Source organism: Delphinapterus leucas, chromosome 1 (assembly GCF_059928025.1).
Source record: "Delphinapterus leucas isolate spDelLeu-1000000601 "Yukka" chromosome 1, BTC_Dleu_Yukka2, whole genome shotgun sequence".
Classification (NCBI taxonomy): domain Eukaryota; kingdom Metazoa; phylum Chordata; class Mammalia; order Artiodactyla; family Monodontidae; genus Delphinapterus; species Delphinapterus leucas.
Genome location: NC_143129.1, coordinates 74,589,251 through 74,608,416, shown reverse-complemented (window position 1 = coordinate 74,608,416; position 19,166 = coordinate 74,589,251). Strand labels below are relative to the sequence as shown.

The 19,166-nt window shown below is 40.2% G+C and overlaps 1 protein-coding gene across 9 annotated transcripts in view; it reads right to left on the bottom strand.

Moving 5' to 3' along the window:
• Positions 1 to 19,166, bottom strand: part of DCAF8 (DDB1 and CUL4 associated factor 8) — a 42,157-nt gene that overhangs the window by 7,856 nt on the left and 15,135 nt on the right. For all 9 annotated transcript variants that reach the window (XM_022559634.3, XM_022559635.3, XM_022559636.3 and 6 more), the window contains 5 exons: positions 15,683 to 16,353; positions 14,575 to 14,715; positions 13,392 to 13,486; positions 8,840 to 8,950; positions 65 to 137 (listed from right to left, as the gene is read on the bottom strand). In XM_022559634.3, the coding sequence (XP_022415342.1) occupies positions 65 to 137; positions 8,840 to 8,950; positions 13,392 to 13,486; positions 14,575 to 14,715; positions 15,683 to 16,353 (1,091 nt within the window). The remainder of the gene's footprint in view (positions 1 to 64; positions 138 to 8,839; positions 8,951 to 13,391; positions 13,487 to 14,574; positions 14,716 to 15,682; positions 16,354 to 19,166) is intronic.

Genomic DNA, 19,166 nt, shown 5'->3' with positions numbered 1-19,166 from the left:
TTTGGGGGCAGGCTTGGGGTTGAGTCAGGGAAGCCTGGAGCCACCGGCCCTTCATGAATCTTACCAGGTGATGAGGGCAGAATTTCTTGAGTACTCCATTGTTTTCATTCTCATCAATTTTCCTCTGGTCATAAATCCTACGGTGGAAGAAGCAATGAAAATGTCAAAATTTACAAACATCCCTTGAAGAGTTGCAATTCGATGTAGTGGCAGGAACACCAGTCAGCTGGATGTCAGGACAGATAAAGGACATTCCCCAATTAGGCTTCTGGCTCAGGTTCTTCCTCAAAAATCTTCTCCCGCCCCTCTTCCAAACCAAAACTCTTATCCAGGTACTTCTCATTTCAAGTAGTAATTCTAAATTATATTATTTTGAAGTGGCTTATCTCTTCTCTCAGCTTTTATATCATTTACTGTTTATCTGCACTGAAATAACATTATTATAGAGCCTTTTGCATGCATGTTGCCTCCCCAATACGGTTTATTACTCATGGGCAGAGACCATGTTTTATGTAAGTCAGTGGGTCTTGAATCTCTTTTTGAAATTTTATTTGGCTAGTTCTTCCCAAAACTATTACAAGCCAACACCTATATCTCAAGACTCACTCTCTCCTTCCTTCATTCTCATCAAGCATCAAACTACCTTCACCTTCCTCATCTTTCCAATCCAAACTTTAATCATTTGTGCAACTATTTATGACACATGGATTAGGTGCCAAGTATTACGGCAGGTGCTAGAAATATAGTGAGGAACAGACAGATCTAGTCTCTGCCTTCACCCATCAGTCTCCTCCTATCTCAGAGTCTCATCCCTCCACAGCTGCTCTTACGCTCATCCCTCCAAGGACCTTGTTTGGTTGGTTAGTCCATTTCTCACTGATTAGTCCTCTTCCTCACCATTGTCTGCCCGTTTCTAAAAATCCTTCCACTGACCTTTCCTACTCTGGCTTTTCCTGTCCTTCCCCTCTGTAGTAGAATTACTGAAAAGAGCAATCTGCATTCAACATTTTCACTCCCTCACCTCCTATTCATTTCTCATTCCATTCTAATCTAGCTTTGGCCTTCAACTCACTACTGAAGCTTCTCTGGCTAAAGTCATCAGTAACCTAACTGCCAATACCAATAAGATACTTTTTTAGGTCTTTCTCTCTCGTCTTGACATTGTTCATTACTCCTTCCCTGAAACACTTTTTTCCCTTGATTTCCAACCACCCTTTAATGTTGTCCATGGGCTTGTCTTTTGTCTACCCCTTAAATGCTGATGTTCCTCAAAGGTCTGGTCTTAAGTTCTCCTCTGATTCTACATAAGGAAATTTTAAAACCTAGAGTTCAAGTATATGTGAATGTCCAGAAACTGTGCTTATGTGTATTTTTCCTGGGAGAAGGGATCATGGTTCTCCTTATATTCTCAAAGAGGCCAGAGACTCAAAAGGGAGGAAGAATTCTGCTCTATGCTTTCTTTTGGTAATCAAATTCCATTAACACTTTACCCCTATATGTGGATATGTCTCTTAAATCTGTGTCTCCAGCCCACACTTGTTCTGAGTGAGCTCTAGATTTATATCCACACGCCAAATGGATGTTGTAATGGAATGCCCAAAAGTAAAATCATTCTCCTTTTTAAGCTAAGATCATTCTAGACCTACCCTTTCCCCCAAATCTTTGTTAATGGCACCATCCTAAATTCAGGTGGCCAAACCAGAAATCAGGTCCTTTCTCGATGTATCTAGTTTCTTTTCTGTCGATTTGACTTCCTTGGTATATTTCTTGACTATATCTGCTTTCTCCACCCTTAGGCATTTTTTGCCTACATTATTTATAGTAACCTTCTGATTTCTTTGCTCATACTGTCACCAGAATTATGTCGAAAATGAAAAATTTAATGTAAATTCCCTGCTTAAATCTCTTCAGTGATTTTGTACTTTCTACTAAATAAAGTCCAGACTACTTAGTATGGCTGCCTATCACTTCTCAAAGATCCTATGCATTATACAGAAAACAAAAAAACTATGCTTCCTTGAACATACCATGTCACATCTTGTTATCCTAATTCTACACATATTGTTCCCTCTACCTGAAATACTTCCCATTTGTCTTTAATATTTCCTCTGTGAGAAAGAACAGCATAGTGAAATGGTTTCCACCATATTTAAGGCATCTGAACTGAGTTCAGATACTATGCTACTTACTAGATGAGCAATACTGGGTAAGTTACTTAATATTCTTAATCCCTATATATATCTGCTTCTCCCGAATCCTCCTTGAAGGCAGAAACTATGTCTAGTCAAGTGTGTACCTAGCACACAACAAATGCTCAGTAAATGCTGGATGAATAAACGAACGAATTAAGTATTCTCCATAATCCATTAATATCTTGCATAAATAGACTATCCAGGAAATGTTTTTTAAATGAACCAATAAAAAAATAAGACAAACAGGAGACTGCTGTACTACCAATTACTACTCTTCAGCAAATATAGCAGCTGATAATCAGATTATTTTCCCTCTAAACTAAGTCTAAATCAACAGCTCTCAAATGTCACTAAGACATCATTATCTTCCCAAGTCATCAAATTAGTAAAAAATTTTAAATATTCAGTATCTTGTTGTATGGACCATTCCGTGTTCCTCTGTATCCAACGCTCTTCTTTATGGGGAAATCTTTACCTACCCTCCTCCCCTTTCTTCCATAAGTATGTATTAAGAACCTACTATATTCTAGATATGATGCTTGAGACTAGGGATTGGCAAACTTTTTTTAAAAATTTATTTATTTTATTTAATTTTTGGCTGCGTTGGGTCTTCGCTGCTGCGCGTGGGCTTTCTCCAGTTGCGGCGAGTGGGGGCTACTCTTCGTTGCGGTGCATGGGCTTCTCATTGTGGTGGCCTCTCTTGTTGGGGAGCATGGGCTCTAGGCACACAGGCTTCAGTAGTTGTGGTGCACAGGCTTAGCTGCTCTGTGGCATGTGGGATCTTCCTGGACTAGGGCTCGAACCCGTGTCCCCTGCAATGGCAGGTGGATTCTTAACCACTGTGCCACCAGGGAAGCCCCAAACTTTTTCTTAAATGGCAAGGCAGTAAATATTTTAAGCTGGCAGGCCATCCAGTCTCTGTCACAGTTTCCAAACTCTGCCACTGTAGCATGTCATGGATATATGTGAACAAATGGCTATGGCTGTGTTCTAATAAAACTTTATTTACAAACACAGTGTAGACTGCCAGGCCCTGTGCTAGACAGTGGTGATACAAATACAAAAACAATTCCCCTATTATCTGCTCATAGGACAGGACCTTGACATTAAAAAAAAATTTTTTTTTAATTTTTAAGGCTATTTTCTTAAAGCAGTTTTAGGTTTACAACAAAACTGAGAGGGCAGTATAGAGGTTTTTCATACACTCCCTACCCCCACACATGTATAGCCCCTCCCATTATCAAAATCACTCATCAAAACGGTAGTTTTTTTTTTTTAAACCAAGGATGAACCTACACTGACATATGATAATCACTCAAAGTCTATAGTTCACCTGAGGGTTCACTCTTGTACATTCTACAGGTTTGGACAAATGTATAATGACGTATATCCATCATTATAATATCATAGAGTACTTTCACTGCCCTAAAAATCCTCTGTCCTCTGCCTATTCATCTCTCTTGCCCCACCCCACCCCTGGCTACCACTGACCTTTTTCTTATTTCCACAGTTTTGCCTTTTCCAGAATGTCATACTGTTGGAATCATACAGTATGTAGTCTTTTCAGATTGGCCTTTTTTTTCGCTTAGTAATATGCATTTAAGGTTCCTCCATGTCTATTCATGACTTGATAGCTCTTTTCTTTTTAGTGCTGAATAATATTCCATTGTCTGGATATACCACCATTTATTTATCCATTCACATACTGAAGAACACCTTGGTTGCTTCCGAGTTTTGGCAGTTATGAATAAAGCTGCTATAAACATCCACGTACAGGTTTCTGTGTGGACATAACTTTTCAACTCCTTCGGGTAAATACCAAGGAGCCTGACTGCTGGATTGTATGGTACCAGTGTGTCTAGTTTTGGAGAAACCGTCAAACTGTCTTCTAAAGCGGCTGTATCACTTTGCACTCCCACTAGCAATGTGTAAGAGTTCCTGTTGCTCCACAGTACTCACCAGCAATTCGTGCTGTCAGTGTCCTGGATTTTAGCCACTCTAATAGATGTGTAGTGGTATCTCACTGTTGTTTTAATATGCATTTTCCTGATGACATATAATGTGGATCATCTTTTCATACACTTGTCATCTGTATCTTCTTCAGTGAGGTGTCTGTTAAGGTCTTTGGCTCACTTTTTAATTGGGTTGTTTTCTTGTTGTTGAGTTTTAAGAGTTCTTTGTATATTTTGCATAACAGTCCCTCATCAGATGTGCCTTTTGCAAGCATTTTCTCCCAGTCTGTGGCTTATCTTCTAATTCTCTTGAAAGACAGTGTCTTTCACAGAGCAGAAGTTTTTAATTTTAATGAAGTCTAACCTATCAATTACTTCTTTCATGGATGTCTTTGATGTTGTATCTAAAAAGGCATCACCAAGGGACTTTCCTGGTGGCCCAGGGGTTAAGAATCCGCCTGCCAATGCAGGGGACACGGGTTCAATCCCTGGTCCGGGGAGATCCCACATGCCATGGAGCAACTAAGCCCGTGTGCCCCAACTACTGAGCCTGTGCTCTAGAGCCCACGAGCCACAACTACTGAGCCTGCATGCCACGACTACTGAAGCCCACACGCCTAGAGCCTGTGCTCCACAACAAGAGAAGTCACTGCAATGAGAAGCCCACGCACCACAACGAAGACCCAACACAGCCAAAAATAAATAAATAAAATAAACTTTAAAAATAATAATAATAAAAAAATAAAAAGGCATCACCATACCCAAGGTCTTCTAGGTTTTCTCCGATGTTATCTTCTGGAGTTTTATAGTTTTGGGCTTTACTTTCAGGTCTATGATCCATTTTAAGTTAACTTTTGTGAACTGTGTAAGGTCTATGTCTAGATTCAGTTTTTACATGTGGATGTCCAGTTCTTTCAGCACCATATATTGAAGAGACTATCTTTTCTTCATTTGTTGCCTTTGCCTCCTTGTCAAAGATAACTTGACTGTATTTATGGGGGTCTATTTCTGGGCTCTCTATTCTGTTCTTTTGATCTATTTGTCTATTTCACCAATACAATGCTGTCTGAATTACTGTAGCTTTAGAGTATTGATAGGTCTTGAAGTTGGGTAGTATCAGGCTTCCAGCTTTGTTCTTCTCTCTCAGTACTGTGTTGGATATCCTGGATCTTCTGTCTCCCCACACAAACTTTAAGAAGCAGTTTGTCGATATCCATAAAATAACTTGCTGGAATTTTGATTGGGATTGCACTGACTCAATAGATCAAGTTGGGAAGAACTGACATCTCCACATTATTGAGTCTTCCTATACCCTGGACATTTTAAATCAAATAAAGAATGGTTTCAGCACTGTCTGAACACGCTTACTGCATTCCTCTCCACAGGCCTCCAGGTGCCCACGAATTTGTTACCTTAAGCCTCTCTCTTCCCTCCTCACCTCCTCTTCCCCCAACTTGCCTTTAATCTAGTGTTCTCTCAATGTTGCTGATAAAGATAGGGGAGCAAAGTGACTATTTATTGACTGTGTTTTATAAACCAGGGCCTATACCAAATCCTTTAGCAATAAATTTACATGTCAACCAATCACACTGCCAAATCTATCACAGGATTCATTCACCTGATACATTCTCCTTTTCTTCACTCCTGTAAATTCTTAAACTAACCTAAAAAGGATTTAGTGGCAGAAACTCAAATCTATACCACCCTCCATTTGCCTACCTTTTTTCTTTCTCCCTGCCCATCCCCCCTTTTTGGTCATATTCAAAAAAGCATGACTCTCTTAGATGCTCCTTCACAATCCTAAACTAAAATTCAGTATTTATGATGTGAAAGCCTTGAGGAAGAGTAAGCTATTTCTCTGTACTCCCCTAAAGGAATTCCTTCAAGCTAGTGAAAGCTAATGGTGTTATGATATAAAATATTCAGCAAAAGTATTTTCAAATTTGTACTGGCAGGTGAGCCTAAAGTTCTTTCAAAGAAAGAAACAGAAAAGAGGAATTCCAAAACATTCAACTGGCTGAACTGAAGAGGTGCCAGAGAAATTGAGGATGATCAGAGAAGAGCTAGGGTGTGGAAGGGCCATCTGCTCATAGGCGATCAGTGTGCCTCAAAATATACACATGCTTTTGTCGTGTAAACAGCCTATTACGTGCTGAGAATTTGGCATGTACAAAGGGATAAAGGATATTGAGGCTGATAATAAATAGAAGATCTGAGTATTTCTCCTTGTGATGAAATGCTAAAACTAATTTCCAGCCCCACTCTCACCCTGAGAAAGTATTAGCTCTGGATAAAAGCGTTATCAATTGCAGTTCTCAATACAGCCAATGCCTCCACTCTCCTCCAAACATCAAGGTCCTAGTGGTTGAATTATCTAGAGACACAGACTTTTCCATGAATCCAGAGCTCTAAGCAGGAAATGCAAATTTAAAAATTCAGTAAATGCTTGATTTGGAGGAGGCAGCACCTGAAAGTTCTGACAACTACTACCCCTTTTTAGATCAACAGCTTATCTTAAAAAAAAAAAACTACTGCTAAACATTTGCTATTGACCAATAGAGGAAAGGAATTTAGAAGGCAAGGGAAACAGGGGAAGAAGAAGAGAGCAACAAAGTTGCCCAGTTCTCTTGTGGCAGGATTCTTCAACAAGTTAAGATCATCTCTCAGGTATTTCTAAAAATTTAGTCCCATCCCTGTGATTATTAATAAAATTAATTACAGAATACAGTTATAAAAATATCCTCTTATTTAAAAAGGAAGATGGGACTTCCCTGGTGGCACAGTGGTTAAGAATCCGCCTGCCAATGCAGGGGACACGGGTTCAAGCCCTGGTCTGGGAAGATCCCACATGCTGCAGAGCAACTAAGCCCGTGCGCCACGACTACTGAACCTGCGCTCTAGAGCCCGCAAGCCACAACTACTGAAGCCCGCATGCCTAGAGCCTGTCCTCCCCAAGAGAAGCCACTGCAATGAGAAGCACACGCACCAAAACAAAGAGTAGCCCCTGCTCTCTGCAACTAGAGAAAGCCTGCGTGCAGCAACAAAGACCCAACACAGCCAGAAATAAATAAATAAAATAAATAAATTTATAAATAAATAAATAAAAAGGAAGATAATGCTTTTCATCCACCACCAGGAAAGCATAAAGTCATTCATTCTTCTAGTGATGCTTTCCTTCCTCCCTTTCAAACTGATGATCTGTTGGCAACCAAAGAAATATACTTAAAAATAGGCCAATTGCACCATCAAAAAATCTACAAACAATAAATGCTGGAGAGGGCATGGAGAAAAGGGAACCCTCTTGCACTGTTGGTGGGAATGTAAATTGATACAGCCACTATGGAGAAGAGTATGGAGGTTCCTTAAAAAACTACAAATAGAATTACCATATGACCCAGCAATCCCACTACTGGGCATATACCCTGAGAAAACCATAATTCAAAGTCATGTACCACAGTGTTCACTGCAGCACTATTTACAATAACCAGGACATGGAAGCAACCTGTGTCCATCAACAGATTAATGGATAAAGAAGATGTGGCACATATATACAATGGAATATTACTCAGCCATAAAAAGAAACGAAATTGAGTTATTTGTAGTGAGGTGGATGGACCTAGAGTCTGTCATACAGAGTGAAGTAAGTCAGGAAGAGAAAAACAAATACCGTATGCTTACACATACATATGGAATCTAAAAAAAAAAAAAAAAGTGGTTCTGATGAACCTAGGGGCAGGATGGGAATAAAGATGTAGACGTAGAGAATGGACTTGAGGACACCGGGAGGAGGGGGAAGGGTAAGCTGGGACAAAGTGAGAGAGTGGCACTGACATATACACACTACCAAATGTAAAATAGATAGCTAGTGGGAAGCAGCCACATAGCACAGGGAGATCAGCTCGGTGCTTTGTAACCACCTAGAGGGGTGGGATGGGGCAGGGGAGGGAGATGCAAGAGGGAGGGGATATGGGGATATAAGTATGCATATAGCTGATTCACTTTGTTATACAGCAGAAACTAACACAACACTGTAAAGCAATTATACTCCAATAAAGATGTTAAAAAAAAAACAGCCCAATTGGATAGGGATGGGATATAATTGTGACAAAGGGCCAGAAGGAAACTAACTGCTACACATGGCGACTGAATCCATGAACTCTATTTTCCTCAGGATATATCTCAATAGACAGTGTTACAAGAAATGTTCATAGTAACAAAGATATCACTAAAGATAAAGAAGAGTGGTTCAGGATACTGGGAGCCAAAAACCTGAAGTTCACAGTGAGTACTCCCAAGTCAAATTATTTCTGTATCTGAAACCAGCATTCAAAATTTCTAGTACGTGTTAATTTACATATGAAAAATGGTGGAAAATATTTACTAAGAGAGCACTTGCTAGTAAACCTGGGTTTATGCCTAGCTGCTATGTGGAGAACTTGGTCAATTCATCAAACTTCTTTAGAACTTGATAATATCTATAACATGTTAAGCCATCCCTCAGAGACTGCTACATTAGGGAACAGAATATGTCAGAGGAAGTTTAAACTCTTTGGAAGATGGCAAAAAATTAAAGATGGTGGTTAATGAACTCCTAGGCAATTCATAGCTTTCCATAAGGTAGTAGTACCCAAGCTGGTAGTACACAATACATCACAGTCTCAAACTCTCAAAGATACAAAAGAGCCACAGACTCACCTTACAAACTGATCTCGTCCACCCACTGCAAACTGGTGGGTATTGGCAGGATTCACATAGATTGTATACAGCCCCACCTTCTTCTCCTTTTCTTTTGTCACCACCAGTTTCCTTCAAGAGTAGAAAAGTATAAAAGTTATATTCTCCAAAAGATCCAGATAGTCATGGCAAGTGAGAATAAAGACAGTAACGCACACACAGCTAATAAGAAACCAAACAGATTCTCACTTGGAAAGAAAGAAGTGGTTTTGTTTGTTCGTACATTGGAACAAGAAAAAAAAACAAAACCCACCACCATATATATTTACTAAATGCTACTTTGGAGATGGAAAAAACATGTAGTAATTTTCTGGTCCTCAAGAAGTATAAATTAAAGGTGTATGTAAGTATTGTTCCTCATTAGCCTTAGCTTGAGTCTAACATGATGACAACCAATCATTAAAGAGACAATACTACTCACATCTTCCTATCCTTTACTTGTAAGTACATCTTCCCAATCATCTGGGAGCAGGGAGTGAGGGAAGGATGAATCACAGAAACAGTGGATAGAAAAGACCTTAAGGGGGACTTCCCTGGTAGTCCAGTGGGTAAGACTGTGCTCCCAATGCAGGGGACCTGGGTTCGATCCCTGGTCAGGGAACTAGATCCCACAGGCATGCCACAACTAAGGAGTCAGCATGCCACAACTAAGGAGCCAGCATGCCACAACTAAAAAGTCCAAACGCTGCAACAAAGATCCCACGTGCCGCAACTAAGACCCCGTGCAGCCAAAATAAATAAAAATTAAACATTAAAAAAAAAAAAAGGAAAAGACCTTAAAGTCAGAATCTATCTCCCAGATTCCAGAGAAGTGTCATTTAAAACGCAGCTTTAAAAGCGCACGATGAAAAACAACAAGCAACGGTTAATACAAAGGAAAACAATATTAGTCTTCCCTTATTTGAAGCATATTAGGAGCAGATGTTCTTGTCAAGACAGCTGTTTTTAATGCTGAAAAATTATTTCTAAATTATTCTTCTGGCTGTACCACAAAAAAGGGTGATTCTTAGGAGGGCATGGGACCCCGAGGAAACCTTTAAAATTTCAGAGTTTTAGCCAGAAGATTTGGGCCAAAGAGCCATAATTTTGTCCCACCTTAAGGGTGGCCCTATTAATACTCCTCCCAGATTGAAGCGTTCAACCTGTCAAATATGACATCATAAAGATTAGTAAATTTATAGAAAGGAAGACAGGAAAGGAAGGGACTGGGCTTTAGCTTGCTTGCTTTTTTTTTTTTTTTTACTGCTGAATAATATTCCATTATCTGGATATACCACAGTATATCCATTCACCTACCGAAGTACATCTTGGTTGCTTCCAAGTTTTGGCGATTATGAATAACAGCTTTCATTTTTAATTCTAAGCTTTTGCTCATTTCTGGTGCTTACAGAAAATGAAAAGAACTATAACTATGACAATAAGTTTCTTTGTAAGTGATGTTAGCATCCTCTCTGAATGGTCAAAGTCACTCCATCCTAGACTGCTCTAGGCAAAGGAGAAATTTAATTTTAAAATCTCTGCAGCCTTCCATTAAAAGAATAGTGTACAAAGGTCATTAAAAATAAATGTCATTAGGGAAAACACAAATACACACATACCCAAAACACAAGGCAGAAAACAAGTCAAAAAAAAAGTTTCAGGAACAAAACTAGCAATGGAGAAGAGGCAGCTCTAATTTGGGCTTTAGATATAGAAGAGGAATAGGAGCAGCTGCTGCTCTTTTTCAGAGAAACATCTCATTTCCTCAGCAATTTGGATTTTTAGGAGAGGGTCAGACAAACATAACAGTTACCATGCAGAAGCAAAATGAAGAAAGTGAGGGGATAGATTATGAAGTACTGGCTCCACTGTCATCTAATCCTGACAAAGAACTCAATTTTCTAGGCCTCCATTTATTCACCTAAAACAAACAATTCTCTCTCCTAATGCATAAATGCACAGAGCACCTTGAGCCCTGTGGGGAAAATGCAGAGGTGCTATAAAATGCTATAATGGCAGCAGGAAAAAAAAGTTTTGACACCAGAGTAAGGCAGCACACAAAGCCATATGAAACAAATTTACCAAATTCTGCCTTAAAATTTGCAGTCTTTAGCGGGCTGGTATGTTCCAGGGAAAAGGGAAAAACAATTACAGATCAAACCAACGGATTCCTCTGAAGAATATCTCAAACTGGCTTCCGCTGGCTAAATGAATATCCCACCCACAGCTCCAAATCCAACTCCTCCTATGATGTTAGCCAATATCACCAGATTCCAGAATCTCAGCTATTATGTACATACAAAAGAAAAATTTCCCTATGCCAACTTCACACAAAAAAGTGTCTCTGATATAAGCAGATGTTCAGGCACCAGCTTAACACATACGGATACACATTCTAGCCATGACCTTCACATTCAGTCCTTATTCTAGCCTTCCACTAATTCAACCCCTAAAGCAAAAACTTTCTTAAGGCCAGAATCTGGACCTCCTCCCACTCTAAGTTTCTCCTATGTTCCCCCTTTTAGTTTCTATCCCACCTATTACTGCTTACACCTAGATCCACTGATCAACTCTCAGCCAGATTTTCTCCTTACACCTTTTCATTACACATTCAATAATCTGCCAGTCATGTACTCTGCCCATTACTTGAACCAGATTCCCAATTTCTTGTGGCCTAACAGTAGTTTTCCTCTGAACCTGATCCAAAGGATCTCATTCAGCTTCACAACAATGTACCAGAGCAGACCAAACAAACTCATATCATTTTTTCCATCTTTGCCCTTCCACTCCCCTCTGGAAAACTTGCTGATGTTCCATTATCATCACAGAATCATGGAACTTGAGAACTGAAAATAACAAACATCATTCAGTTTAAGAGATTAAATGATTTTCTCAAAGCTATATAACTGCAGGCTAGTACTAGAAGGCAGATCCCTTGTCACCCAGGCCTGTTCGCTTTCCAGGAGAAATCCATTCATTATCTCTCAATCTTCATCCTCTTAAGTTTTATATAAATAACCAGTATATCCTTTCCACAAGCCAAAAACATTTCCATCCTTTAACCACTATTTTAAATTCTTCACTTTCTAGGCAACTTTTTGTATACTTATCTCTCTAAAAATAAAAGTCTAATAATAATCAGCCTTAAGATTATATTCCCTATGTTAACTTATATTTTACTTGTATGCTATGGAAATTAGGGACACCCCTTACTCAATATTGGTATTGACATGTAAGATTTAAGATAATTTTTAAGGGGGGAGAGTTCTGAAAAGTTGAAATCTTGAGTTCTTCCTCACTTTGTGATCCTAGAATAAACTTCCAGAATGGCATATTAAAAAAAAAAAAAAAAAAGATAGTTTTTAAGACTAACCACATTCAATAAAGAATTTAAAAATGGTCCACATAAAAATAAATAAAATGTTTACAAAGAAAAAATTAGGTAGGCCTTTTTGGTCTGACGTAGAAAGCTCTCCAAAATACATCATAATGTGAAAAAAGTAAATTGCAGGAACATACGTATATGTAAGTTTATATACACGTACAATTATCCCATGTCGGAGGGAAGAGTGTACATGTATATAGTAAGATACATAAATGTATACAAAAAGGATTGAAAAGGTATTCAAAATTTTTAACAATGGTTATTAATAGCTAGAAAAGTGGTGGGCAGGAGAGGTATACATGAGGGAGCATTTACATTTTGTCCATATACTTCATTATTTGAGTTATTAAAACAAGATATATTTATTGTAAGAGCAATAAAAATGAAAAAAGGAAACTGAAATAATTAGTAGCTACAATTCAATAAGTTCCAACCATGGTGCCAGACACTATGCTGAGGTATCAAACACATTTATCAATAATCCTCACAGAAACGAGAAAAAGAGAGAATAAGACTGACTGATTATACCCATAGTGAGGCTGAAGAAACTGAAGTTCAGAAAGGTTATATAGGTCATTACTAGTAGTGCCCAAGTTGAGATCTGATCTAGGTCTGCCTGGATCCAAATAAGATGCTATGCTCTTTCTATGATATCACATAGCTAAAAGGGGATATAATTTACCTATGAATCTCTGATTCAAGTAAAAATGAGCTGTGATATGATAGAGTTCTACTACAACTACCAATATTTTTGTTCAAGAATTATCATTTAATTTTTACATTTCTCCACAAAATTGAAGTGAAAACTACATAGGAGCATATCTCTAAGTTGCTAGGAACATGCTTCTTGTGGGGAAGCTGAGTGGCACCCAAGTGAATGGAGAGTGGAAGATCATCCAGTTATTAAAGCCCACATATAATAAGATAACTGAACCCTGCTTTAGAAATGAAGACAGGCGAATAGTATTTTACTGCTGAGAAAGAGACAACAACAAAGAAATAAGGAATTCCCCTAAACTCATCTGTTTCTTATCATAAATACAAAGGAACCATTCTGATGGACCAGAGAGTTGAGCATTACCTAGGACACATGCAGTATTTTCAAAGCCAAGAAATCCAGTTCTGTAAAAATACTATTGCTATACTTACGAAGCTGGCCGGTCTTGTCTGAGGTCAATGGTGAAGACAACTGCATCTTCACCTGCAGATAGGAACGTACAGGGAGAGTCTGGTTCCAGGGCCAACTGAAGGAGAAAAAAGGGAAAGCATGAGGTTTCTAAAGATTAAAATTAGAGGTTGTCTAACTCATTCCTTTATCTTTACAAAGGGCTGCATTTAAAATGTCTCAGCAAGAGAAACATCTGCCTTTTTTTGTTGTAAAATCCCAGGAAAGAAGATAATTTAATAAGCCCATTCTCTCTTGCTGTGTGAATTATTCACAGCTTGTTTATTCTATAAAGTCAAAAGGACAGGTGATTTGCTATTTTAATTAAGTCTCCAAGGGATCTGAACAGTGATACCAAAGGAAAACACCGCCATTAGGGCTCATCCTCAAAATCAATTCCACACTCTCAGGTGGGGAGAGAAATGGCACCCAAGTTTCATTCCCTACAGCTTAGTTCTAAAAGTTAGTTATCTAGTGGGTTGGGGGTAGTCTTAAGAATCAAAGAAATAGGTAATTTTCATATTTCTTGAGCCATGGGGGAGGAAAGCATACTCCAGGTCCACCTACATATTTGCTTAGGGTTTGTAAAAAAAAAAAAAAAAAAAAAAAAAAAAGAGGACCATCCTCCTTCCACGGCATGGAAGAAAACAGTGCCTACTCTGAGACTAGGCAGTTCTTGGCTCCTCACTGGCTGCCATCATGATTATTTGGCCTATATTCCCAGCTCTAAATAGGGCTTCCAGAAATAGTACTGTTTATGCACTGAGAGTTGTGAGCAGAAAAGCTGGAGCTCTCACATATGAGAAGCCAACAGCTAGCACCTTAGAGCTGTTAAAATGTTCTAAATACAATAGGAGTAAATTTTAAAGGTTTGGAAGGCACAGGAGACCTCAAGGATCTCCAAACCAACCATGGCTCAGCTTAGTAGTTAAGTATTATCAGGTGAATGTTGCATGTGCAAGATCTAGAGATCTCTCAAATACTTGCCTTCTGAGAAGTTTAGTGTGGCTGCTTTTTCTCCCATCTTACCTACAAATCCTAGGACTGAAAGAAGCGATGGAGGTGACCACAACAAAGGGGACACAATGGACAGAGATACTGGAGGGCTTTGGCTGAGATCCACAGAGGAGCTGAACTGCACAACCTTTGGGGCAAGGGCTTGCTTACCTTGTGGGATGCTCCCTTGTGCTGGGCCACACGCTTTGTATTCTTGCAGCACTGTGTAGCAGACAACTCTGCTACCCGAACCTGCCCATCACGGGCACACATGGCCAGGGTGGAATCGCCACTGTTAGGAAGGAACTTGGCCTGGGATGTTAAGAATAAAAATAAGGGACAAGAGAAATTGAAGAGGTGAATTTGAGAGGGAAAAACATGACGACAACCCCAAATCATCCACTTTTGCTACACAACAGCTGGAAACTTAGACCTCCTGCTCTTACACAGTTGGCTCAAGTCCAATTTCTTCCAAGGGTTAAAGGAGAGGAAAAGAAAAAATTTCTGATATGAGAGGATTTCTGTTGCTTCTAGAAGGCTGAACTGGTATGAGTGCTCAGGTGAACTAGGACTATACCCAGTAAGAAAGAAAGGTAAGGGAAAAAGGAGAAAATCTTCCTTGATTCAGGAAGTAAACATAAACTTGCTACAAAGAAAAAGGAAACTAGAGGGGATATTGGGGAAGGAAAGAGAACATGCTTAGGGATAAATGGCTAGTACCATATGATGGATGGGGCTGGTAAGTAAAACTTCCAGAGAATAACAATATTAACAATATTTATCAAACGTTTATTGAGTACCAGGCACGGTTCTAACTGCTTAGCTTCTACTGTTATTTAATCCTCATAACCCTGTATGTTATTAGCCCTATACTATAGGTAAATAAACTGAAGACAGAGGTTAAATAAACTTGCCCAAGATCACATAGCTAGTTAAGGGGTTGGACCAAGATTTAAACTCAACTAGACTGGTTCAAGAGCCTCTGCTCTTGTATTATAACGCCTCCTAGCACGGCACTTAGTGCCTTCCTGATGATTTCCAAGCACCCTTCCTATTATAATGAGGCTTCTAACAGTCTCTGTGCTCAAGGAAACAAAAGGGTGCCATGAGTCTTTCAGTGTATTTAACTGCTCTAAGTCATTATGGGAGCCAAGGAAGGACCGAGTCCTGATATCTAACTCCTACCACAACTCACTATCACTCCTACTCCAGGCAGCAGCTCAGGTTTGTCTAACTCGTGCCTGATTTTCTCAGTTGCCAATCTGCTCCCTCGCCTCACCTGGAAGACATTGCTTTTGTGGCCGCTCTCAAAGTCCAACACTGGCTGTCGCCGTACCCAGTCCCAAACCACCACTTTCAGGTCATCGCTGCCACTGGCCAGCCAGGTGCCGCGCTGGTTAAAGTGCAGGGTATTAACACAACCAGTATGGCCCTCAAGCCCATGCTGCAGGCGGAAACGCTGCACAAAGACTCTTGCCCCACAAGCCTCATACACAAAGCGGGCACTTGAACCCAGCTCCCGCTCCCGAAGGGCAGGAAGGGCTTGCCAGCGAGGTCGGGGCAGGACTGAGGTCTCCGAGGACACCCAGTCCTCCAGGGCCCGCTCATCATCTGATGAGTCCTGGTCACGGTTTGCCCGCTTGCGCTGTACACGACGACGAGGATGCTCTTCTTCCTCCTCTTCTTCATCCTCTTCTTCCTCTGAGCGGTCATGGACTTGGTTTTCATCATTGATGGAGTAATGGCCAGTGTCCTCCATGCTGTCAGAGTCCTTGTCTTCACCTGAGCTCTCTGTATCTGTGCCTCGACTTTCTGTGCTGGTGCGGTTGGGGCCACCATCATCCCCGGTCAAGCTCAAGCTCAGGTCTGAGGCCTCCACTTCAATGCCTGAGGATGTCTCCCTCCCCTCCTCAGCACCAGACATCTCCTCTGGACTGCTAGACAGGCTTCCTGCATGTTAGTGAGGAATGGGTAGGTGAGGGGGAAAAATAAGGAAATAAGATAGTGACCAGAAGGATTCCCACTCCTTAGTCTAAAAAATCATCACACCAAAAGACCCAGAAACCAACTTTGGTCAAAATGTTTTCATTACATATGCTTATAAACAGTACCTTCTGAGAGGGAATCTTGAAAAGATTAAAACCAAAGTCACACACAAATAAAGAACTGCAGGACAACCAAAGATTATAATAAATTCTCAAGAAGCAAAGCACTGGCAGATTTTATAAAAGTATGCCTGATACAACTACCTTAGGCTCTATTTTGCTAGATGGGCATCCATTATTTATAGCACATAATTAAGCTGAACATAAGAAAAAACAACAGCCATCCCTGGGCTTCCGTGGTGGCACAGTGGTTAAGAATCCGCTTGCCAATGCAGGGGACACGGGGTTCAAGCCCTGGTCCAGGAAGATCCCACATGCCGCGTAGCAACTAAGCCCTTGTGCCGCAACTACTGAGCCTGCGCTCCAGAGCCTGCGAGCCACAACTACCAAGCCCGCACGCCGCAACTACTGAAGCCTGTGCGCCTAGAGCCCATGCTCTGCAAAAAGAGAAGCCACCCAATGAGAAGCCCGTGTGCCGCAACGAACAGCAGCCCCCGCTCGCCACACCTGGAGAAAAGCCCGCACGCAGCAACAAAGACCCAACGCAGCCATAAATAAAAATAAATAAATTAAAAAAGAACAGCCATCCCCAGCAAGAGTTGGACTATTTACCACTTCGAGAAAGCAGCACTACCTCCCACCTCTTAAACCCTACAGTTTCTTCCCCCAAGGTTTTAAAATCCACCAAGAATCCAGAAGGAAGTGCAAGGGACAAGTGGAAATTGTGACCATTTGAGTGGCTTCTTGCTCTCTTTTTTGCTGATAAATGTATTCTGCCTTACTTCCATTAATTTAATAATCATAATACTAGTTTTAGATATAGGAATTCTAGTGAGACAAAGTTTTATCAGGAAGCATAAATAAAATTGATAAAAAGCAGGGCTACTACAGCAGGACCTGAAAAGAAAAGTTCATATTCTAGGTCTGCCATATTGGTAGTTATAAAATAACTGGGTCACTTTGAGCAATATAATCCCCAAAATTAGATACTGAATTCTCCTATCTAACAGCCAAATCATATTCTAGTGAGCACTTTGGCAATTTTCTAGGGCCAAAAGGACCACAACTTCCAAACTAAGGTCAAGATGTAAAGAAAGGAAGGGGGTGAATGAGGATTTTAAACCCGCTCATGGCCTCCTTTCCTCAGATGACAATAAATTTTATCTTGCCAGAAGTAAAGGCTATTAGGTAGGAAAGGCTGACCAGCTATGTGTGACTGGTATAAGCTATTCAACTCCAATACCACATTGATGTTTAAGGATTCAAAATGGGAATATCTTCTTGCTTAGTCATCTGGATTAGAGCAATAATTTCTGAAGATCTTTGAAGCAATGGAACCTCTTTTCAATGAACTCTTAGGCAAAGCCCAATAAAGAAAACAGATAAACAATACACACACTTTTGGTTCAAGTAGTGACAGAAGGTTGGGAGACACACACAAACAGCTCTTTTCAAATAGCACCTCAACTAAGAGCACAGTGTGAAAACAACTAGGACCTGGAAGAAAAAGGGGGAAAGTGCAGCAATTTGCTCCCAGGAACTACATTTGCTGAGGCTGCTGTATATGCTGAGAAAGATTAATAATTGTGGTTTTTGAAATGAAATTGAGTTTGAGATTGGGAGTGGTGAGAAGGGATAAAATATCACACCCATCACTTCTGTGAAGAAGAAAAAAAAATGAAACATCAAAACTCCTAGCATTTATTGTTAAAATTAAGATGACTTTGGGGGCCTTACCACATTAAGATAAGGGCCAGAGCATATCACAAGCTCAGCAAGAGGACACTAACAGTCAATGACCAAGATAATAGCTAGGGGTTGGCAAATTTTTTCTGTAAAGGGCCAGATAATAAAAAGTTTAGGCTTCTAAACTTTGGACCATATGGATGTATGGCACAACTACTCAACTCCACTGCTGTAGCACAAAAGTAACCATAAATACTATGTAAATAAAAGCAGCATGACTGAGTTCCAGTAAACTACAAAAACAGCAGCCCGCAGGCCTGTGGATTTAGCCTGCAGGCCATAATTTGCCAATCCCTGATCTAGCTAATGGCCAAACTCCAAATCAATTGTGTACCTCCAACCCCTCTAGAATCCTGTGCCTTTCAACTAAGCCTAGTGAAAAATGTGAATCACTCTCCTTTACAGAAGATAAATGAACACCAGTGGTAAGAAAAGAACAAAGGGGCAGTAAAACATCATGCTGAAAATCTCCCTTTCCCTTACTCACTTCATTGCTCTACCAAACACGTCAACTAGAATTTAGACGATAATCTTAACCTACAAGGTGCTGAGGAATGCTGAACACTATACTGCCCAACTATATCCATTTGAAGGACCTTCTCTAGTTTGGAAGTTGGCTCAGAGTGGATGCACTGGTCAAATAACGCAGGTAGTAGCTATACTCTACCAGAATCATGATATTCTGCCTTCAAATCTGCAGTAGACCCAGTAATTTAATACTTGGTAGCACTGGTGGAAGGAAGGAAAGGAAGCAGGGAGGGAGGGAGGGAAGGAGGGAGGGAAGGAGGGAGGGAGAGAAAGAAAGAAAGGAAGGAAAGGAAAAAAAGGAAGAAAGAGAAGAAAAGAAAAAGAAAGAAAAAAGCCCCAACTGCAGCTATTTATAACTTCATCTCTTATCTAATTATCTCTACT